General features: G+C 40.4%; 3 protein-coding genes across 4 annotated transcripts; 1 reads left to right on the top strand and 2 right to left on the bottom strand.

Moving 5' to 3' along the window:
- Nucleotides 1–233: 233 nt before the first annotated feature.
- Nucleotides 234–3,497, top strand: srsf9 (serine and arginine rich splicing factor 9). 2 transcript variants are annotated; one of them, XM_035535545.1, is made up of 5 exons: nucleotides 234–338; nucleotides 1,693–2,069; nucleotides 2,197–2,369; nucleotides 2,516–2,688; nucleotides 2,788–3,497. In XM_035535545.1, exons 2-5 carry the CDS (start codon nucleotides 1,912–1,914, stop codon nucleotides 3,007–3,009), a joined length of 726 nt encoding a protein of 241 aa, XP_035391438.1. In that variant the 5' UTR covers nucleotides 234–338; nucleotides 1,693–1,911; the 3' UTR covers nucleotides 3,010–3,497. The 2 variants fall into 2 exon arrangements, with proteins under 2 accessions (XP_035391438.1, XP_035391440.1); XM_035535547.1 differs by having other exon boundaries at nucleotides 237–338; nucleotides 1,872–2,069.
- Nucleotides 3,473–8,169, bottom strand: triap1 (TP53 regulated inhibitor of apoptosis 1). Its single transcript, XM_027003522.2, has 2 exons — nucleotides 7,903–8,169; nucleotides 3,473–4,264 (listed from the first exon to the last, which is right to left on the bottom strand). Exons 1-2 carry the CDS (start codon nucleotides 8,047–8,049, stop codon nucleotides 4,187–4,189), a joined length of 225 nt encoding a protein of 74 aa, XP_026859323.1. The 5' UTR covers nucleotides 8,050–8,169; the 3' UTR covers nucleotides 3,473–4,186.
- A 1,632-nt stretch (nucleotides 8,170–9,801) lies between these two features.
- sgsm1b (small G protein signaling modulator 1b) lies at nucleotides 9,802–21,438 on the bottom strand. The gene is made up of 25 exons (XM_027003534.2): nucleotides 21,009–21,438; nucleotides 20,867–20,910; nucleotides 19,133–19,208; nucleotides 18,232–18,394; nucleotides 17,723–17,875; nucleotides 17,556–17,623; nucleotides 17,224–17,366; nucleotides 16,995–17,126; nucleotides 16,760–16,884; nucleotides 16,551–16,618; nucleotides 16,221–16,384; nucleotides 15,761–15,887; nucleotides 15,152–15,278; nucleotides 14,932–14,996; nucleotides 14,697–14,842; nucleotides 14,459–14,587; nucleotides 14,204–14,368; nucleotides 13,662–13,733; nucleotides 12,103–13,578; nucleotides 11,834–11,958; nucleotides 11,630–11,712; nucleotides 11,391–11,500; nucleotides 11,197–11,293; nucleotides 10,782–10,949; nucleotides 9,802–10,622 (listed from the first exon to the last, which is right to left on the bottom strand). Exons 1-25 carry the CDS (start codon nucleotides 21,013–21,015, stop codon nucleotides 10,534–10,536), a joined length of 4,122 nt encoding a protein of 1,373 aa, XP_026859335.2. The 5' UTR covers nucleotides 21,016–21,438; the 3' UTR covers nucleotides 9,802–10,533.
- Nucleotides 21,439–22,474: the final 1,036 nt, after the last annotated feature.

Genomic DNA, 22,474 nt, shown 5'->3' with positions numbered 1-22,474 from the left:
TATATATATATATATATATATATATATATATATATATATGTATGTATGTGTGTGTGTGTGTGTGTGTGTGTGTGTGTGTGTGTGTGTGTGTGTGTGTGTGTGTGTGTATCACAGCCCCAAGTGCCCCTATCACCACTGGGACAACCCTTCTGTTAACTGCTCTGTCTTTCAGTCCCTAGTATTTTTTCAATTTTTCATATAGGGGCGGGTTTTTATTTAAAAAACGAGGGAGCGGTAAAGAGGGTGGAGTAACTCGAGGAGTCATCACACTTCCTGCTCCGGAGGAAGCGAGTAAGATTGTTTATCTTAGGTTAACTGGTGGCTTCTATTTACAGGAGGTAGGTCAAGCTTTTAACATCTTCATCGTCTTTGTATATTTTGTACACAAGAATGCACAGAAATAGTTTCATATTCGGTGGTCTCATGCTTAGACTCCGTTTGCAACCTTCTCACCTAGCGAGCTAGCTACCAGCATTGTCCCAACAAAGAGACATGGCAGCAGTTCAGCTAACTAGCCAGTGTATTCATTTAGTTAATCTAGCCGAGATGTCGTCTGGCGAGGTTTCTGGCTGCTGCAGCATTTAAGTGATTCAATTAAAGTTTCCGTGCAATTAAACGGCATTAAACTGTTGGCATCGTTTATTACTAGCTATCGCACTTAACAGCTAACATTAACACTAGCTAGTGCTACCTGACGCAGCTAGCGTAGTTTGCTCGCCAGCTATTAAGGATATGATGTATAGCTGGCCAGTTAGGTTATCTGATTTATTTAGGTAGCCGAAATATACTTGCATAATGTGTAATAAAGTCAGCTGTGTACAGTTCGTGTTGTGAAAATAGTTAATTGTCGTATTTACATACGTAGCTAGCTACCTCATAGGTAGCCTGTTGAGCTAGTTAGCTGACTAGCGTAGCTAACTATAGTACTCGAGTTTTAGAAAACCCAGCCGAAGGGCCTCGTTGCGTGTGAATGACAAGATCGTGGCTAGTTAGACGCAGCCCTGTTGCCGTATTCGGACATATAGCTGGCTAATATGTGACGACGACACACGCCATTTATAGCTAGCTAAGATAGCTGTGTGATTTAGCCAGCTAGCGCGCACTAGAAAGCCCCACATGGATGTAGCACGACGCTAGTTACTAGCAGCTTCCTGATTTCAAGGTGTTAACACTCGTCCATCTGAATGGGCATCGTACTATCCGCGACCTAATTTGCCAGCCAAATCGGCGTTGGACACATCCTGTGGTTTTTTTTTGTTTTTTTCTCCATCGTTTAAATCTTCTCGGTCACATGTAGAGGGGTCTTTTCTGAACCGAAACTGTTTTTCAGCACCTGCTCTAACGCCTGCAGTGTCTAAACCGACAGATAGGCCTACGATAGGGTGAAGAAAAGCACATCTTGCGGTTCCTTCTGTTTAAATGTAGTCTATGACGCTTGCACTGATATGAATTTTTACGGAAACTATGTAATCCACATGCCCCGCATATAAAGATAAAGATTGCACTTCCCTCTTTCATTGTATTATTTGACACTTGTATTGATACATTTTTTTTAACTGAAATTATGCAAGTCAAATGTTCCTCATACAGGTACACAAGTAGTAGCATTACAGTTCTTGGGATTATTTTTCCACAGAAATGTGATGCATTTTCTTTATTGACAGAAATAACTCATTATCCTGTGTTTTTAAGTTTTCAGACTCTGATGAGGTCTTGAAGAGATCCTATGCTGTGTTACTTGAACTCATCATGTACTACTACCGCTGCTCTGCCCAGAGTTTAGAGTTTTAATTAGGACGTTTTTAGGAGGACGGACTATTATCGGGATTGTCTTTCAACACCCTTTTTTGGAATCCTGTATCTCCTCGAAGGCTGCAGGTCCATTCAGTTTGCATTAGGCCTATTTAAGCTATGGCGGACGGGAGGATCTATGTGGGGAACCTTCCCATGGATGTGCAGGAGAGGGACATTGAGGAACTCTTCTTCAAATATGGAAAAATTCGGGATATCGAGCTGAAGAATAACCGAGGCACCATCCCCTTTGCCTTTGTTCGTTTTGAGGACCCACGGTGAGTTCCAGGGCTGGTGTTTCATTTTTACCCTCACTGACTGACTTCAGGGAATACATGGAGGAGACATTTCTCAAGTGTCACTCGGTAGAAAGAAAGTTAGGAGCACTGTACTCTCTTCCTATAGGGATGCGGAGGATGCCGTCTATGGAAGGAATGGATATGGATTTGGAGACTGTAAGCTGCGTGTGGAATATCCTCGTTCCTCAGGATCCAAATTTAGTGGACCTGTTGGAGGAGGACCAAGGGGAAGGTTTGGGCCTCCGTCACGCAGGTCCGAATTCCGGGTCATAGTGACTGGTAGGTTTTATGCCTTCAGTGTCCCCTATGATCAGATTCAACAACAGCTGTGTGTGCATGGCATCCTCCCATTGGTTGGAGAGGGATTGTGCAGGTATTGTAAATGGTCGGGTACACAAGGGTAAGTCCTGGCCTTGCTCTTGCAGGTCTTCCTCCAACTGGAAGTTGGCAGGATCTCAAAGATCACATGAGGGAGGCAGGAGATGTGTGCTTCGCTGATGTGCAGCGGGATGGTGAAGGAGTGGTGGAGTTCCTTAGACGGGAAGATATGGAGTATGCTCTGCGTCGCCTGGATGGCACAGAGTTCAGATCTCACCAGGTTAATGATGTAGTATTAACGGTTTAGGATGGACTCATTCCGCACGTTTTAAAGCGTTTTATTGTACTACCTCCTTAACCGCTTCCGTTTGTTGTACAGGGAGAGACTGCCTACATCCGAGTTATGGAGGAGCGGAGTACAAGCTGGGGGCGGTCACGTTCCCGGTCCAGGTCTCGTGGGCGGTACACACCTCCCTATCAGAGCAGAGGGTCCCCACCTCCTCGCTACCGCTCGCCTCCACGTCATATGTCTCGTCATAGCCCTCCCCCCCGACGAGCTCCGCCCCAGCACCACAGCCCGCCCCCACGCCACTATCGGTAAACAGACCTGTGGTGCCAGAGCTGCTGAAGTGTCCCCCCCTTCCCTTCCATGTCACCTTCTTTTAGTCGTTCCCGCCCCCCCCCTCCCTCCCTCCCTCCCTCCCTTTTTTTTTTTTCTAATTTTGTAATTTACATTCCATCAATGAGACAACCCCAAAGGCCTTAATCACTGTACAAGTTCTAAAATGGTTAAAAAAAAATTAAAAATAAAAGACCCTCTTCTGGTCAACAACTGCTGGGAAACTGATAACTGCCAGGAAGAGTGTGTAAATGAGAGAATGTTAGAGAACAGAGATCTTGAAATGTGACTTTGGGTTACAGTGGCAGTGTGAAAGCTTTTACCCTGTGGCATTTAGGACAATTATGTTAAACTTTGTCCATCTTAAAATATTCAGAAAATGTGGCAAAGCAGCTGTTCTGACAGGATCTGGTAAATCCGGTAAATCTTCTAAATCTTTTCATGATTTTTTTTTTTTTTTTTTTTTTTTTTAATAAAAGGCAGAACTTTTTAAATCACTTGTTTTGTTGTGTGCCCCCTTTTTGTATCATGCAATAGATGTGCTTTATGCAAAATGCTTTTATTTCTTTTCTTTTTCAATTAAAGCATTGAATCATGAATTTGTTCTCCCAAAGTCTGGCAATGTGTCATTTTTCAGATTAGTAAAATGTAACCACCCATTTTTATTTATTTATTTTTTACTTGCATGATTGTGTGGTACATGATCACTGATGTGATAGAACATACAACTGGGGGAAAAAAATTCTTTATGCTGTGAAACTTCCACTTTAAATGCAGTACTATGTGAAAACAGCCCTGTTTTATACATTAAATAGTTGCATATTCCAGATATTGTATAATTCAACAGAACTTCATTATAGAAGTTCACCAGCCAGCTGCTACAGATTGCCTCCATGTTCTAAAGCAACAAAGGGTCACTGACTACTTGGTGAAACACCCCTGTTTATAGTATTTTTCATCATCTAAGCTTAAAAAAAATCAAATTAATACTGACTTCCTCTATCACCCAAAATCCAGTTTTCCTCTGTACCCAAAAAAAGGATTGCAAGTGTAAATATTGTGCTTGCTAATGCCAAACTCGGCAGTGAAACAAATATCCTGTGTAGACTCGGGTAGTAGATGATGTTTGGGAGAGAGACGGCTCCTTTTTAAAGTCCAATCAACTGCCTGGCTTCTCTTTGTTTGGACGCATGAATTCCACACCATCAATGGGAATGTCCTTTTCTTTGATGGCTTTCTGGAAAAGAAAACTGCATGTGTCAGAAGCCTATTAAATTAACTCTCGACTGCTAAATTAAATAATGGATTGGACAGTAGCCAACCTGTGTAATAGGTAGTTGGTTAGTTACAGATGAAGGATACAGCATGAGCAGGTGTGCATACAGAACAAAACAACTTGAGCTGTATTTAGGTATGGCTAAGAAGTATCAAAATCCTCACACTTATGATACAACAAGCTTCAGCTAAAATGCACCATGTAAAGCACAGCTAGACAGTACTGCTGTAACATTATCAAAGCACAGAAATCTTTTATGAAATAAGGCTACGGTTAAATATATCTATGCCAACACTTTCTTCCAGCATAATGAAAATATATGACGATAACATTTATTTAGCACCATTCATATGTTTAAATGCAGCTCAAAAAACATGTAAAAACAAAAGGACAAAGGTAAGCAAAAATAAAATGAAAAGATAAAGTAGAAAAATATTAAACACGGAATAAATAAGTGCAGTGACAGAAAAATACAAAACACTTTGAAAAACTGCATTATTTAGAATCATGTAAAAGTAACATTAGTGACAACTAACAATTAGCGTACCATTAAAATAATGAGGAAAATAACAGAACTGGTAAAGACGTGCGGTTTCAACTGTTTTAGCTGTTAAAAACAGTGACGTGTTCCAGATCACTGGTGCACGCAAGAGGGATCGATGGTGCGGTAGTTACGCTTTTCATACAAATGGAGAAAGGCTCTGGCAGACTACCAGATGGGTAAAAGGCAGAGACTCAATATCCCCTTGGGGATTAACAATGTACCTCTTCAATCAGTGGAGTGTTGCCAAAACCTGTCTAACATATTCTTGTTTCCTAGTCCATGTTGGTATTCTTGTTGCATTTTGCACAATATGATATTGTTAGTTCATTTATTGTAGTTATATGAAGTCTTGTGACCAATGCATTACAGAAATCAAGGCAATAAAACACAAAAGCATCGGTTTCTTAGCATCTTGTAACTAGAACTAGAGTCTGACTTAGGTTGTACTCTGATTTCATGTTGCTTTTGTGCCACCAACAATTCAAAGGAAAACACTTGAATATGGTGTGAGAAAATAACAATCCAGTTAACAAGTATGCACCAGGTAATATGGTTGACTGCACATGTGCTAAAGTGCTTGTTGCAGCCAGTTGGATATTACAACCAGTAAGCCCAATCTTGCTTCAAAGTGTAAACACTGCATGACAAATTGTGATTCGGTCTACACAATGGATCTCCTCTAAATACTGCAGGGTTGACATGTTTCTAAGTTAATTTGCAGTGCTGTGTGTTGCCAAAATACATGAGTACTGTTTGGTGCATGTGCTGGGGATCTAAGTAACATCTGATGATGTATTCCATATCTGAGGTTATTATAAATGTGCTGAGAAAAAAAAAAACATGAACAGGATCTACAGTATGTGCCTGTTTTAAGTTTGTTTCCTGACCTGTAATAGCTAATTCACTGGCTAATTATGTCATCAGACAGCAATATCAACATTTTTCATGTAAAATATTTTAGTACACAATGCATTTATATCAGGGGGCCTATTCCAGAAAGCAGGATTGACAAACCTTATAACCTTGAATTCTGAGTTCTAATTCAATATGACATACACAGAGTTATCTGTTTCAAAACAGCAAGTGTTTCAGTGATCATAGTCTATCCACTGAACTTAACAGAAGCATGTTCATGGTTAAATTTGAAAGCCATCAACTGAGCACTGATAATGGGATCCAACATGCGAACAATAACTTCTTATTGCACTTTGACAGGACTTGAAATTAGCATTCCATATAAAGATGATTAATATACTATAAAAGTGAACACAACGTTAGCAAAGGAGCAGCAGCTGATGTTCCAAGACAGATGACCGAGTCAGCATGTGGGTTTTAGAACAGCAGCACTGTTCCATCTTAAAGTCTATTTAATCAACAGCCATTTTGCTGGTTTCTGCCCTTTTAATTTTGGTGATATTTTTGAGCATTTAGTCAAAGTATTTTTAAGCCAGTGGTGTCTCTAAAGGACTTCAACATCTCTGCCATCATCTTTGTTCTTACTCTGGATCATTATGTGTTATGGCAGGGTGACTGTAGCACCAAACATGTCACAACAAAGTGTCATGCCTTCTCAGGGGTGAGTCCACTCAGGCACTGGAACCTGGCCTGGCCTACGTTTCTATCTTGGTCCTGGCTCTAAGTCCTGTAGTGGGCGAGACTGTAGCAGGGTCAGGATGTGGCGTCATAAGAGACAACTGAAGGGGTAACCTGTCTCCAAGAAGGAAACCATCTATTTAAATCACATGGGAGGGAACATGTGATTTATAAGGCAATTACATGAAGTGACATGCCTTGTGCAAATTTGTTGTAGCCTTCAATGTATCATCACATAGCCACTTATTAGACAATAATTATTTGGATATTGATGACTATTATAATTAAACCATTATTGATAGTGGGGGGAAAACAAGTATATTGTGAAATAAAGCATTACATTGGAAGAAAAATGTTTTGTCATTGCCTGCACATTAATGCTATGTAAAGATTTCTCTTCTTATGAAGGAGCAGTTATAGGAATATGGGCCTATGCAGGATAAAACATATGAAAGATTCATGGTAAGAGTCATAGTGTTAAAGTAGCCAAGCAACATACAATTAGATTTTAAAGGTCTAATTAAATTACATAAAATTCTATGGATATCTTGTTGACTTTGTTGACTTTTAGATTTATGCCCAGGGAAACGTTTGAACTGAATTGGTTAAGATGAATAGCCTACTTTTTAAAATATCCAACGTTAAAAGACAGGCCCTGTATGATGCTTATCGCCCTCTTTTAAAGGTTTACGGCGGGTGGCATAATAAACAAGAAAACCGATGCATAGCTACTTGTAGCTATTGAAACCTAGGGTGAATCCACGATCGTGTATCGTCTAACGTGTAATTTGACCGTGAAGAACGTTCAAAAGATTAATTCGGCTAAAACCGGTAGGGTTTCTGAAGACAAACTAAACGAAATCTAATTACTCCTTTTAATCAATAATATGATTAATCCTCTAGGAACAGTTTTAGGAATATTGCAGATTTGGACGTTTTGTCGATTAAGTCTGGTTTATGTCCAGCCGGAGCTGGAATGGAACTTGCGAACTCTCGAGTTAACGGAACCGGGTTAGTTTATTATCGATTATTCACCACGGAACTTCAAATTCTGAAAACTATTATGGGATTTCTGATAAATAGCACCAGAAAGACGATAGTATGCCAGTATAATTTATTTAGCGAGTTAACAAAGCCCATCGTCGTCAGTGCTCAAAGAGGCACGAGTCTATTCCTTGGTTCCATGGAAAAACTGGGCTTGGAAAAATAAATCACGGCGGACACGGTGGATCCCGCGGATACTGCAACCACATTTTAAACAGGATCAAATGCAGCAGAATGATACAATCCGGCTCAAACGTTCAACCGGCAACATCTGTCAGCAGCCTACGGCCTTCAGTCACATAAAGCACCTGTGATAGACGAGAGCTTCATTCCCAAGTAGTGAACACGACCAAATATAACCAAGGGATACGGAGTCAGTGAGGTTATTCGGTAGTATTTTACATTAAAGGATTTTTACCTGAACACAGGACTGATATTTCTTGAACATCTCGGTGCAAGGGTCACCACTGCGATCTCCTTTTAAGAATTTGTCAGCGAACCAGCGGTTAAAACACTGGTCATATTCTCTTTTAAGATCAGTACAGCCTTCACCTACACTGTTCATTTTTTTGGGAAAGACAGATTACAAATGTTCTGTAGTATAGCTAATCTTATGGCACTGTATTTTCGTCATACCCGGCTGTGATGTCTAGCGCGGTCTCCTAACTTTGCTTGACCACGTGGTCCAAACACGAGCCAGGCGCATGAATATGACGCATTGCTCAGCAGACTCCAAAAAATAAAGTACATTTTATAAAAACACAGCTAAAGCACCTTGAACATCTACGCAGAATTTTAAACAAAGTTAATAAATATCAGTCCGACTATTAAATGTTTAATTTACACTGTGAAAGTAATTAATGGACCAGTCTACTGTAAGAGTGAAAGTCTTGTAGTAAAGTTTAAAATAAACCTAGGGAGCAATTAGCTACCTCACTAATTCCTAATGTATGTTTGTTATTTGAATAAACAATGTAATGTTTAATTTATGTGTCGTTATTTGAATAAACAATGTAATGATTCATTTATGTGTTGTTATTTGAATAAATAAGGACCTTTTGGTTGTACCCTATACAATTCAATAATTAAAGCAATTTAGAGAGGCCCATTTTTGGTTTGTTTGTTTGTTTGTATTGTCCTAGATATACATCACAAACATTTATAGCTTTGCAAAAAACAAAAAAGTGTTCAAGTCTGGAAGTCTGATCTTTGATAAAGAATGTGCAACAGGCTTTAACATATAAATCTAATTTTCTATATAGATAAATTAGCTGAAAAAAGGCTTACTTTATCGAAGATGACGAGGATGCATACTAAATACATAAAGTTGTATCTGTACCATAAAATGTATGCTAAAATGTATTACTACAAATACATGGGGCTTAAGCCTCAAGTATCAAGCTGGACTTAAGTGTCAAACCTGATAATGTAGGAAACAGGCAAAAAGAAAGACAATTAATTGGAGGCCATGTACTCATCACAGTCCACATTTATTCCATATTACAATACAGATTATCATTAGCGCCACAATGTTCTGACATTATACTATGTAGTTACAGACTACGATAAAAATATATAAGCATAGAGTACAATCTTTTAACATAAGCTAGGGTATTCTTTATTTCTTTACTCATAAATAAAATGTCACTTCCATCAGACAAATATAACACTTTTCATATAATTCATAAATCATTTTTCATATCATTCAATATTTTTGATCTTTCATTTTCTGTGATTTATAATTTTTCTGAATGTGTACAGAGCAATTAAGAAATGGCAATACACATATATGAATGAGAATACCATATGGGTGAAGGTTAGTGTTAATAACACTGGCACTTGCATCAGCTGGTCTGAATTACAAGCATTTTGCAGATTCATACAATCACATTGAATCCACTGCCAGAAGTATGAGACAACCATACAAAATTCTGCTTGCTGGTCAATCAGAGCATATACACATTCAGAAACATACTCAACCCCCCCCCCCCCCCCCCACGCACGCGCGCGCACACACGCACGCACGCGCACGCACACACATTTAAATGCTATATGTCTGTAGTAGTGTATGAACAAGTTTCAAATAGAATATCTTTACTCAACCCATATTCTCATGCAGAGCCACACTGTCTTTGTTGTATAATCACTCACCTATCAGTAATAAGCTCACTGTACTTGTCCCTAAACAAAGGAACTTAAGGCAAAAAGACTGATAAAAAATAAACACATCTCAGAGATTATAGATTATATATATATTTATATATATATATATAGAGAGAGAGAGAGAGAGAGAGAGAGAGAGAGAGAGAGAGAGAGAGAGAGAGAGAGAGAGAGAGAGAGAGAGAGAGAGAGAGATATTGTTTTTGATTAAGGTTGGTTCGCTGAGTGAGGTACATAATTGTGTAGCAGCTCAACATGTCACTGAGTGACAGAGTCACTGGGGGCTGAAAACTTAAATGATAATTACAAAAATCATTATCTTTTCACCTGCAATATAAGTTTGATAATACCTGAAAATAGAACGATGTGCCAAGACACAGACTAAGGTTTCCGTGCAAAAAATACTTGTAACAAACAAAAAAATATTCAGTAAATATCTTTTTCTAGTCAGCACCCCTCTTGATAATTGTTTCTAATTTTCACAGATAAAAACAAGACGACCATGATTTCAATATTTTGTGCTTTTCAAAGAATCTCTGTTGGAGGACGAGCACTCTGTCAACTCCACTACTGTGGCCATATGCAGTCTACAACTTTAGAATCTCATACAAAATTGGCCATTCTTTTGCAAAGGACTGTATACTGCCATACAGACCCACTTTCCAGTGTAATCAGTTTTTGGGTGTTATTGCTCTCCAGCAAGTTAAGTTAAATTTGACGGGTTCTTCTAGATCCTGCTTTTTACCTGATATAGACCTACTCTCAGCAGGGTTCTGTGGAGGTCAGGAAGAAGATGCAATTTAACAGCTGGGCCTGAATATATGAAATGCAAAAAAAGGTCACAGTCTTTTTATTGGACAACAGCGAGTGAATAGAGAAAGATGCTGAATCACTTGTTCTCTATGAGGATCTGGACCTTGTGGACCAGATCACGGGCCATCACCAGTAGCTGTGGGACATCATGCCTCTCTGCCATTTCTGAAAAAAAACATGAATAGGAGGGGGAAACGCATGCTTTAATAACATGCACTGAAAATGGCCTTTGTGTGCTTCAGGTACAAATGTACCATTGGTCATATTACCAACTGAATTAAGGTTGTTTTTTTATTCTACTAATATGAAACACAGACATCTTACCATTGAAGAACTTGATAATGTCAGTGAAGTCCATGTTGTTCTCAAGAATGATATCTCTGTACAACTCAACAAGTGCCAAGGCAATGAAGAGCACAAAGTGTCCAGAGGAGATGGTCCGGGCAGCCCAGATGGTCTCCCATACGGAGAACACGTCATTATACACCATTTCTTAGAAGGGACACACAAATGACAATATTAACATATCTATAACCAGATGGCAATCTCTGATGTTATTCTCCATAAACTGGTTTTCCATGCTTCATGACTTGTGTGTGTGTGTGTGTGTGTGTGTCATATTTCACAGCTCCAAGGACAATTCAGTGAAATATCTTGGTTGACAGTTCAGAATATAAGTACCATAATTGTTTGGCCTTTTATTTAGCCAATAAAAGTTAAGTTCTACATATGAGCTTACCTCTCTTAAAGTCTAAGAGGAACCACCGGTAACAGAAGTAAAAGTGGGTATAGTCTCCATTCTGTTGCATCAATTCAAAGAGTTCTGAATCAAGAATCTAAGTAAAAATGAAGAGAAAACACTATTCTAGAAAGGTGTGGAAACAATTAACAAAATCAATCCTTGCTGAAACAATTTTTTTCCTGAAGTTATACTTGAATAAGGGAGCGCATGTTTGCAAAGTGGGTATCCATCGCTCCTCCATGTGGAAAGTTCTGGTTCATTCTTTTCATGAGCTCTGTAAAGCAGCTAAAAGCCAGGGCCTCTAAAAAGACCAAAAGGGAGTGCTTAGCAAAACTGGAATCTGATCAAGTACTTAGAGAAAAGGTAGAGTGATTTACTTGTTATTTGTAGTCAGTGGGGAGTTTTTTGGTTTTTTTTGCTGTGAACATACCATCATCAAGAATCACAAGCAGGGGCGCAAGTAAGTCACACATCCCCTGTACGTAGCCAATATCTAGATGCTGCCAAACATAACTAGGAGGAAAAAAAATCAAGCAGAGAACAAAGGTAATCGCTAAGCAGCCTTGTGTTACATCATGAGCAAGCTTGTACAACCCTTTTCTTGGTCAGTATAAGAGCTGTTTTTCAGATTCACCTGCACATAATGTTGCGTAGTTTCTCTAGGTTGGAAGTGGTGAAATACCAAAAGTTCCTGTCACATCTTTGGACATCTTTGTCAATGCGGTGCAGGTTTAGGGTGTACAAGTCTAGCAGCTCTTGCTAAAAATCGAAAGAGCAAGATTTAAAAATGTGCACATAGTGCACATCATGAAAATAGACAGAAACATTCCCAGAGAGTGATACCAACAAAGAAGCGAGTGCATTGATTCACTTTTGTTAATGCATTTAAATCAATTAACTCACAGAGTAAGTGGTCCCGATAGAGGACACCGGAGACGCAACATCATTTTTATGTTCCCCTCCTACAGCTAGAGAGTCTGGTTTGGGGAAGAGACTCTCCATCTCTGGCTCTTCCTCAGACAGAGCTGATTCAGTGCCCTCTGGGCTAGTAGTCAGGCCTGCATCCATACACAGCTCCAGAGCAGGCATAGCCACCACTGGTTTTTCCAGAGGGCTTGACAGAGTCAAGGGAGAGCACAAAGTGATGGGAGCCTTGGCCAGGATATCCTCTGCCGGCATATAAACCAAAGCGGCTGGGATTTCCTCCATTTCAAGAGCAGACTGAGAGTCATCAGACATGTCTGGTGATTGCTTTGACAAAGACGAAAAGGAAATGCAGCTCTCGGGCACAGGTTCAGTAATTTGTTTGATTAATACTTTAGCCCTACACGGATCTGAGTCCCAATTCATTGCAGCTTGTGCAGCTGGGTTCCCGGCATCAAATGTATTGTTCATTAGCAACTCTATGTGTTGATATTCAGAGAGAAGTTGAGGAGACTTTGTTTTTGTTTCAGTAGATTCCGTGCTTGGTTCGCTGGTCATATTTGACTCAGACAATGATAGTTCTCCTTCATCCTCAGGCTTGCTTGCATCTATGGTTTTTGTTTCATCCACAGAACATTCTTTAGTTGGTGGTTGAGGAGGATCACATTTGTTAGGTGTTTCCTTGTTTTCTTGCATTTCCAAATCTCTGGTTTCCTCACAGACTGATTTTCCTTTATCTACAGTTTCAATATTTTTCTGAGCCTCAGTCTCAATTTGTAAGTCCCCGATTCCCTCTAAGGATATAGTTATCTCTTCAGTAGAAGACTCTGATGCCTGAATTCCTTGCTTTCTCTTCTCATTGTTGTCTGCAGACTTTGTGTCTTCAGCTTCAAAACACTTAGCCTGTTGTATTACAGGTAATGTGCTTGCTACTGTTTCACAAAAATTATTCTCAGATGATTCATTTAAATTTGCTTTCTCCTTCTGAAATTCCATGCAGTTGAGTGAGTCAGTCCTTTTAGCTTCTTTGGCATCAGAATTCTCTAATTCCTCATTTTCCTGAGGTTTGATCAACTCATCTTCTGCAGCGAGGTCACTTGTGTGTGATTTGACAAGTTTCTCCTTTGTGTTCAAAGCTGAGGAGCTCTGTTCTGCTGGTTCTTCTTTGAGCTTGTTTTCAAGGCCTGTTGTAGTTGGAGGTTCTACAGAAGTTACTGATGATGGCTCTGGCACCACTGTTTTAGTTCCAGACTCTTGTGCGGATGCATCCTCTGTGCTTGGGGAGCAATCTGAGAGTCCAGATGTGACAGAGAAGTTGCGAGAGGATGGATGTCCAGAGTCTGGAGAACTGGTACAGTTGGGAAGTGCACCATTTGGAATTCTTGGCTGTGGCTTCTCATCTTTTGGCTTAGGTTCAGATTCAATTGGGTCAACCTCATCAACAGACCCAAACACCTGCAAAAAGCCCAAACAACTAGAGGTAAGAAAAATTAAAATGGGTCTGCTATGCATTTGTTTTTGCATCTGCTGAAGCTCACCTGAGTGCTACTGTTTGATTCACTCTGAGAACAGGCATTGCTCTGTTTCTCTGAGCTGCTGCTCTGGGAAGACTAGATGGCAAAATATTGAAAAGGATGCATCGTTATATCATTTAGTCAGACATTCATTCTTTGCTCTTTGAATCTATCTATAAAAAACAAATGTGTAAATTCTGGAACTGACTTCCTTGCAGCAGCAATTTGTGCTTCAACAATCCCTAATGCTGTTTATTCTTTAAAACATACTATGAGATGGGCCTCATCTACCTCTTTATACAGTACATTTTAAAGCTACTTTATGAAGAGGAAAGTCTTGATGTATGGTTTTGTCCCATCTCTCACTGGAATTTCTTGAATTTTCCACCCATGACTGCCAATAACTGAATCTGTACGATGTTGAATGGGATTAGTAGTTGGAATATTTTGGCAAAGCACATGTTCTTCTTTGTTAATTAAATCAAAACAGACCTTACCAAGTATCTATCTTAACAAGATAGCTCTTTTTTTGCCTGTAGTGTATTGTCCATGGCAGTATCTCTCACATCAGTGCTAATGGTGGAGTCCTGCGGTAAGTCCACGCTGGCCCCAGAGGCGCACTTTGCGAGCGCTGTGGCGTGCTGCTCCTTCTCACGCTGCTTCACGATGGCCTCACAGCCCAGCCACTCGCTCATAGTCTGCTCATAGCACGTGCGGACCTGCTCATCCACCTGCATAGTGCACGGCACACTCAGGATATCCAAGTTTCAATCTCGGAAATATTTTTTCCCATTCCATGTGTTGGTTGTTCTGCTTTATACCTCTTTCCTCTCTTCTGCGGTCATGGTGAAGTGGTAGTGGCCCAGCAGGAAAGGCCACACCTCTTTACGCAGGGTGGGTTCCACGCCACCATAGTACACCAACCGGAGAAGCTCCGCCTCTTCGTATGCCTTCCAGAGAGAGAAAAAATGTGAGATTAAATAGGAGTCTTTTGGCATCTGAAGAAACAAAATTCAGGCATATGTTCGGCATACAGGGCCTTTAATGATTTCTGCTCACAGAACTATCCTGAAGAAATGTCTGCCACACTTCTGTGGAAAGCCCTCCTTTGGCATCGTAGGGAATGTCAGGCTCAATGATAGTGGGATTCACAAGAGCAGAGAGGTGTGTGCGGACTGTAGACAGGTGGCGGCAGTAGGCCAGCCCTTAATGACAGAAACGTATGAAATAAGAACTTTATAGACTTTCTAAAAGAGAAAGACATTTTGGAGCCAATTTTGGAGGTGTTACATACAGCCATAGAAAGCACGAGAAATGATCTGGTACTTCATGGTCTCGCACAGTAACTTCAGGGGAGCCCTGTAGAAGTTAACAGATTTAGAGGCAGAAGCTTGCAATTTTTCAAATCATATTTGTGTGTTTGTTTGTGTGACTGTTGTGGGGGAAGGGGGGGGGTTGCACCGTTGTGCATGTGTGTGGACAGACAGTGCGGTATTGTCATGTGTCATACTAGCCTGTCATGGTTGCAACCATTGGGAAGTCCACCATCAGAAGACCCATTCTGAGAGCAGGAAGAGCAGGAAGACCTCCTTGGAGTGGGCTGCCACATGCTCATGCTCTGGTCCATCAGTTCCGGGCCAACTGCAGCATTAAGAGAGTGTCCAAAATATCACCACCTGTTGCATTTTCCTCACTAACATCACCATCGCCATCATCACCATCACCAGTATCATCATCATCATCAGTATCTGTGCCATAGTTCAAAGTCATATCTGAGAACTATGGTGTGGAAGAATGAAAGTGGGTGACTAAGGTGGAAGCGAACAGTGACAGACCAAGATCAGAGACCAGGTTCTCTCTTTCTCCCAAAACAGAGCGAACCATGAGATGGATGGTGCACAAATGGAGATGCAGAGGTATGAGGGGATGCTGATGCCATGTCTGATGAGGTGGGGATGATGGGATGCTGTGGCACCATCACAACCTATAGAAACAGGGGGGATTTTCACAAGACAGGGTAGAAGGTACAGGCCAGATGGGGAAGAGGAAATACTTTACAATGACACACCACATGTGACAGCACAGCACCACAGTACAGAATCCTACAGCATTTAGTCACATACCAAACTCTTGACTGCCTGGATATATTATGCGAAACACATAATCTGTTGCCTCATCATCGTCCTTGTCAGAAAACGACTCACAGGACCCATGTGGACTTCTTTTCCGTAACTTTGGGAAAACCTTTCCCTGTGAAACAGCAAAAAGTGCTATTTTATACTCAGTAAGTGTCTGTGTGTGTGTGTGTGTGTGTGTGTGTGTGTGTGTGTGTGTGTAATATATATATATATATATATATATATATATATATATATATATATATATATATATATATATATATATATATATATATATATAATGTATACACACTTGCAGACTCTCTCTCTCTCTCTCTCTCTCTATATATATATATATATATATATATATATATATATATATATATATATATATAGTCTGCAATCTCTGGCCTTTCCTAGCTATTGGTGTAAAAAGTTTTTTGTTTTTTGTTCATTTCCATCACACCTTTCCCCTTTGAGACCATAGGGGTGGATCAAGTTGGCCATGTGGAAGAAGTCCTGTCTCCAGACACGTGAGGAACTGTAGCAGATGACCTCCTTTTGGGAAACGGAAAGGTGGTCTCTGGATCCCATCTTGGCTCACCAAAACCACGGTGCCCCCACTGTCCACTGCAGACACAAGTACGTTATGAGGAAATGCTGATGGTATGCGAAGCCTACAGAGGAGCTCAGGGTGTATAGATGGACTGACCATGAATATTGATGGACATTATTTATTATTATTTAGCAAAGACCTCAAATAGCAGGTACTAATTGAAGTCTCTGTAGATTTTACCTTGTTGATGGCAGTGCAAATAGACAATTTCCTCTAGACGAATTGTCATTGCATAATCCCAGTATACGCTGTTAAGAGAGCAGACAAGTGACACATACTTGCCAAAGAAACAGGTATACACACCATTCAACAATGATATAATCCTACATCTTCTCCCTATTTATATTTCAGCAGTGATCAGATACATTGGGCTTTTTTTTTTTTTTAACCTTTTTTCATAATCAAGCTCCCCCATGTTGCCATTCATCAACTGGTTTGGTGTCCACTTCAGCGTCATAAGCTCTGCAGTCTGATGGAGAGAGAGGTATCCTGGGATAGCTTCCATGTCATCGGTCTACAGAAGGAGAAAAGACATAGTATGGGGATGTCCATTTCGGCTTGACCTCTCCTGTTCAGTGAGGTCATTTGTCTAAATATATCAGCTCATAGTAGTGGATCCCATACTGGCTGAACTAGGACATTGTTCTTGCCAAACAGCAGCGTGGCCCTGGAGTTCTGATGGAGAGACTCCACATAGTCCCGAGCCCACAGAGACGGCCTGTCATCCATGCTGCCACTCGACTGCCTTTTCTGGATCTACAAAAAGTAATACACACTGACAATGGTATGCCAGAGAAGACCATATTCTGGATTTCAATCACATGCCCCCAAGGAGCGGCGACGGGGTACTAACTAGAGCGGGACGTTTGGTGGGTGAGTCCTGACGGCAGTGGCCACTGTGGATACGGTGCCTCTGTACCAGCTCATCCGCAGAGGGGTCTGTCCAAAAGTGGTTAGCTGTCTTTGCCTTGGTGTACTCCAGAGCACAGGGACCAACTAGCATGGGATAGAGCCATCGTTAAACGAATTGTCCTTTGGTTGGTTGACTGTTAAAAGTTCATACCCACCTGGCCATGTAACATGCAATAACAAACAATACAAATTGATTATCTTTGTTTTACCTTACCATATAACTACATGCATTTTATGCACCATGGGCTTGGAAAATAACAATACGCTTGATACCCAGTAAAGATGCAAGGATTGGGCCATCAACTGGATCCCGTAGCAAAGCTTCTCGCTCATAGAATTTACTGCAACAAAATAAAAACAAATCTCTGACCATTGCAGCAATGTAAGCCATATAGCATTGCCTCAAGAGGAATTATGCACAAGTATAACAGATTTCTAACCTGCTGTTCTCCACTAAGTACAGAACAATCTTATCCAGCACTTTCTCAGTCAGTGCTGTGCGGATCCACAGGTGTTTGATGGCCTGGGGTGTGAGGTTGGGAACCCAGGGCTGCTTACGGATGCTCTCCTGGCTCATTTGAGATTGGTTCTGTCTGTTGCAAACCATACATAATAACTAGATAATAATGTGTGAATAAATGAAAATAGAAATATACATATAAATATCCTCAAAAACAATCAGGTGAAGAATGAATAGAAACTTTGGTAAAAGGAAATATCCCCTGGATTTACTCAGCTGGACACATGAATTGTTTGCTTTAACATTGTCCTGTCCATTTGCATTGTTTCAAGAACTCCAAGTTTTAAGAACTCCAAGATCCAAGTTTAGAAAATACTGACAGAACATGCGTGATTCTGACTTAATACATACAACAGCAACTCATTCCTAGATTGGAGCCATCATGCAAGCAGTCAAGCTGTCAAGAAGCATCAGATATGTGGGTCTCACTTGTTTTCGACTATCTGCTCCAGCTCTTGCACCTTTATGCACAGCTCCTCAGCAGGAGCAAAGATCTTCCCCACCTTCATAAAAAGCGCAGCCAACTTGTTGCTACGCAGGAAGCCTGCTGCCCGCCTCTTTAGCCCATGCAAAACACAGGCTTCCACCACAGCTGTGAAAACATTATGTCCATGCTACAGATTACATGGCATGCACCCTGTATGCACACAGTGAGCAAACAAATACACAAGTTCTTAAGATATGTGAAGTTAGCGCACAAACAAAAATGGAATAGGAGCACAATGAACAATTTTATTGTTCATCTTAGCAAAATGCCCTATGATGCAATAGCAGGCAAACAACCTTCAAACAGAGCTTATTTGCTTGTCTGTTGGCCTACTGATTGCACAGAATAAGACTATATGTAGCGCTCTCCCTCTCTGATCCTGTCATGATGCAGATTGGTAGGTGGAGGTGGTAGAGCTTGACCTTTCAAAGTGTTGACACACACGGATATGATCTCTGCCGTTGGTCAAAGCAGTGAATGTCAACGGTCATTAAGCATCATTAGAAGGCATCCCTTTACCACTTCCCAAACCTCCACCGAATCCACTTCTCTTCGGCTAAAATAACAGCTCTTTACATTTATGCCAATAACATACCACCACAGTTCAGCATTATGTTGTCTCAGTGCAGCCTTATTGAATAAGTGGCAATGAATCAAAATTTTAAAAAGAGCCTGAATCAACTTAGTAAGTACCGTGTAAAGTATTCATCAGCATGTGTTAAAACAAATGAGTCCTTTCCTATAATGGAACAATGTTTCATAAACAAAGTGCATGTCTACTCAGTGAGCATTTAAAGCTTTTTCACAACAGCAAACTGAAAAAGCAAGAGGTCACAAGCTTACCACAGAAAGAAATAATATGACTGCTGTCCTCGTGAACAAACTTCCGAGTTACTGCCTCCTCCATAATCTGTTTCACCTAAAGAGCCAGAAGGGAAGAAGATCAGCAAACAAACAAAGGGCACTGTTTGTTGATCAGAAGCTGGGGAAGATGGTAGAAAAGGATAATTAAGTGTTGCCAATTACGAACGTGAAACGCAGGCGAGAATGTGAAACAGACTGTGAGTCGGACAGGTGGGAGTGTGCACACATCATTGCTTCCACTATGCGTGTAACGTGTTGAGTTCCTTGCTCACAGTGAGTCATATGTGAGGTAGGTCTGACAGAGGCTGAGGCAGAAATTGCTAAACATCCACAGTGTCTGGTAAACTAGCATCCTCTGTCACTGTCGAGGCAAGCTTGTTGTTTCAGGCTCTCTGCAACACTTTGGGATGATTAATTAACCAGTACTGTAATTACTTGGTTTTAGGGGTGACTTAAGATTGGCATTTATGACTATGGCAGCAACAGGACATTTTAATAATAAAAAAGGGAAATTCACACATGCTCACACACGCGCGTGCGCCCGCACACGCACACACACACACACACACACACACACACACACACACACACACACACACACACACAGTTTTTTTTTAAAATGCATGTCTCCCTGTTAATAATATTGTATATGGCCTTGCCAAGGGGAATTTGGATATGAATCCTGTCTAGCCTTCTAGGCTCATGTACATCTTACAAAATCATATTTATGTGCCTTCTCCCTAATGTGCCTTCTACATAAATTATGTAATATTTTCTTATCTAAGTATCTATAATGTTATCATTTCAAAATTCAACCTTATAACACAAAACCTGTCAAACATTATAAGAAAATACTTGGAAGCTAAATATGGAACAGGCGATTGTTTTATTTGAAGAATACAAAGATTTACTCTAGTCACTATTTCTGCTACATTTCTAATTTCTTGAATTACTCTGTGCGATACGTCGACAGTATCTATAGTGTCATTCTTGCATAACATAACTGTATTCGTGCCCTTCTCCAACACACTGAATGAATCACTCTTGAGGGCAAGTTAGCCTGCTATAGGCTGCAGCCTTTTTAACGGGTACACAATGTCATGCCTTCGCATTGTAAAGGAAAACGATACGGGTCTTTATCCATTTCGAGCGTGAGGCCCATCCACGATGAGCTGTCGTCTTTCTTGTGAATGATTTTCACCACCGAACGAGCATGTGATATATCTAAACGTAAAGAGCCATTCATTTACAGCGTATTGATAAATCTGCCCTAAACTGGCTATTCGAATACAATAACGCGTTATTTCGCCAGTGCAAATTGCGGATTCACGTGACGATTAGGCACCAAAGGACAAATAAAATGACCTTGTTTAGACAGGTTACTTGACTCTTTGGCGTAACAGTTTTCCCCATTACCGTAAGGACTTGAGTGACGTGCCACAAAAAAACAAAACCATGGTATCGGCATTATTACGAGTTTTATCATTTTAATACTCTTCCGGGCCGTGGAACAGCTATAAAGACAAAAGAATAAACAAAACGAAGTGGTAATCATATGCATTTAGTAAAATAATTTATTATAGGGTTTAGGCCGTCTTGTTTTTCACAGGCAATATTGGGATGCAATATGTTTTAACAATACAATGCAACGGTTCAAGACCGTGCTCGTTTAGGATACCGAGACAAACTCGGTCGGTATCGCGGACTACCCACCTCTTTCTTCACGCTGCGCAACAGTCGCTGACGCGTCTCTGTTTCTACAAGGTAAACAAATCAATATTCTTGTCATAACGACTCTCTCCAGTACTCTAGTGAGTTGGTCACATCACGCTGCCTTTGAAACGCAATTTCTTACCTCCCATTTTGACTCCTGGTTATTATATATTATTTCAAATTGTAGACCTCTTGTTATTCCTCACCAGCCCAGCTTACTGATGAAAACGTACGCAGGATCCGGCGTCCGTCACACAGGCAAAAACACTGAAATTGTCACCGTGAGTCAGTGCTGCGCATTTCCAGGGTGTGGCATCACCGAGACGTCCTTGTTAAACATGGGATTTCGCGCCAACATTCTCAATTACCAAACCCAAAATGCTGATATTCTGTAATACTTTATGGCTTGTGGTAATTTCTACAATTCTATCATGTTTATGCGAGGTCCGCATACCACTCTCGTCCACACACGCCCTTGTTCCATTGGTTACATGAAAGCCAATCCTAACACAGAGACAGCTGTGCAGGTTTTGGCCGCGCCCCCTCTTCACGAATCTTATTGCCAAGTAAATTGAAGGAACCTAACACCCATGTGTCATGTGTCTGTTTACGAGTTCACATGCCACTTTCCCTTTACCGTATGACTATTGAAACAGATGGGCTGCAAGTTGGCCACGTGATCTACTGCCACAACGAGCGAAACAGCCGTTCCTATATTACAGCACCATGGACAGCAACCGAGTATATTGTTTTAACCGAATACCAATAACCAAACAACCCATTGGGTTATGCTGAAACAGGCTATCAAATATATTTTAAACTTTGACTACCAATTTAGTTACTATATTTCATTATAGTCATTTGTTCAAGGCAACATATTGTTTAATAATAAAAAATGAAATGTTTATAGTGCGAATGTTTAGGGTTTAGGGTGTTCTAACTGCACCTAACTGCGCTCAAAAATGTTTTGGCCCTAAACGGTCTTTTTCGATTCTTGGGTGTTTTTGTAAAACCATGCTATCGGCGGCAACGGGAATATATAACCTCGTCAGCAATATAAAAATCCACGCTCACTGAAAAAGTAGACCAATAGGTTTGTATCCCTGCTTGTTTTATTAAATCGGATTGCATTCTATGGTTTTAATTATTGTAATATTGAAAAAAAGGTACCACATTTATGATGAAATTTTATATAAATAAAAGCTGCAGATATCATTTAGGCTAATGGATAACCATTACCATTTAGTCTCAGGTACCATAAAGACAACAAAGCACTACCGTAAATCGCCCCAGGAAAACAGCATCTGCTAAATTGTGTAAATGTAGCATAACTACCAAGCAGAACCCTTCTCTAGCCTCCAGAAACACCGTTAAAGGGATTTCCTTTAAACCAGGATCCACAGCTGCTTCTGCTCGCATCTTTATTGTTTATTTGTTTTACAAGTTCATCTTTTTACGCAAGTAATTACCTTAATGCTGCCGATTTGCCACAAAATCTTGATACTTCTTTAGGTTATTGGCCGTCAATAGTTGCAGCACAGTCGTAAATTATTTAGGAATTGAAATTAAAGCAAAATAAGTCCTTACTACTGCCTTATTAAATATGGA

Source organism: Electrophorus electricus, chromosome 17 (genome assembly GCF_013358815.1).
Source record: "Electrophorus electricus isolate fEleEle1 chromosome 17, fEleEle1.pri, whole genome shotgun sequence".
Lineage (NCBI taxonomy): Eukaryota > Metazoa > Chordata > Actinopteri > Gymnotiformes > Gymnotidae > Electrophorus > Electrophorus electricus.
This window is presented reverse-complemented; position numbering and strand designations above follow the sequence as displayed.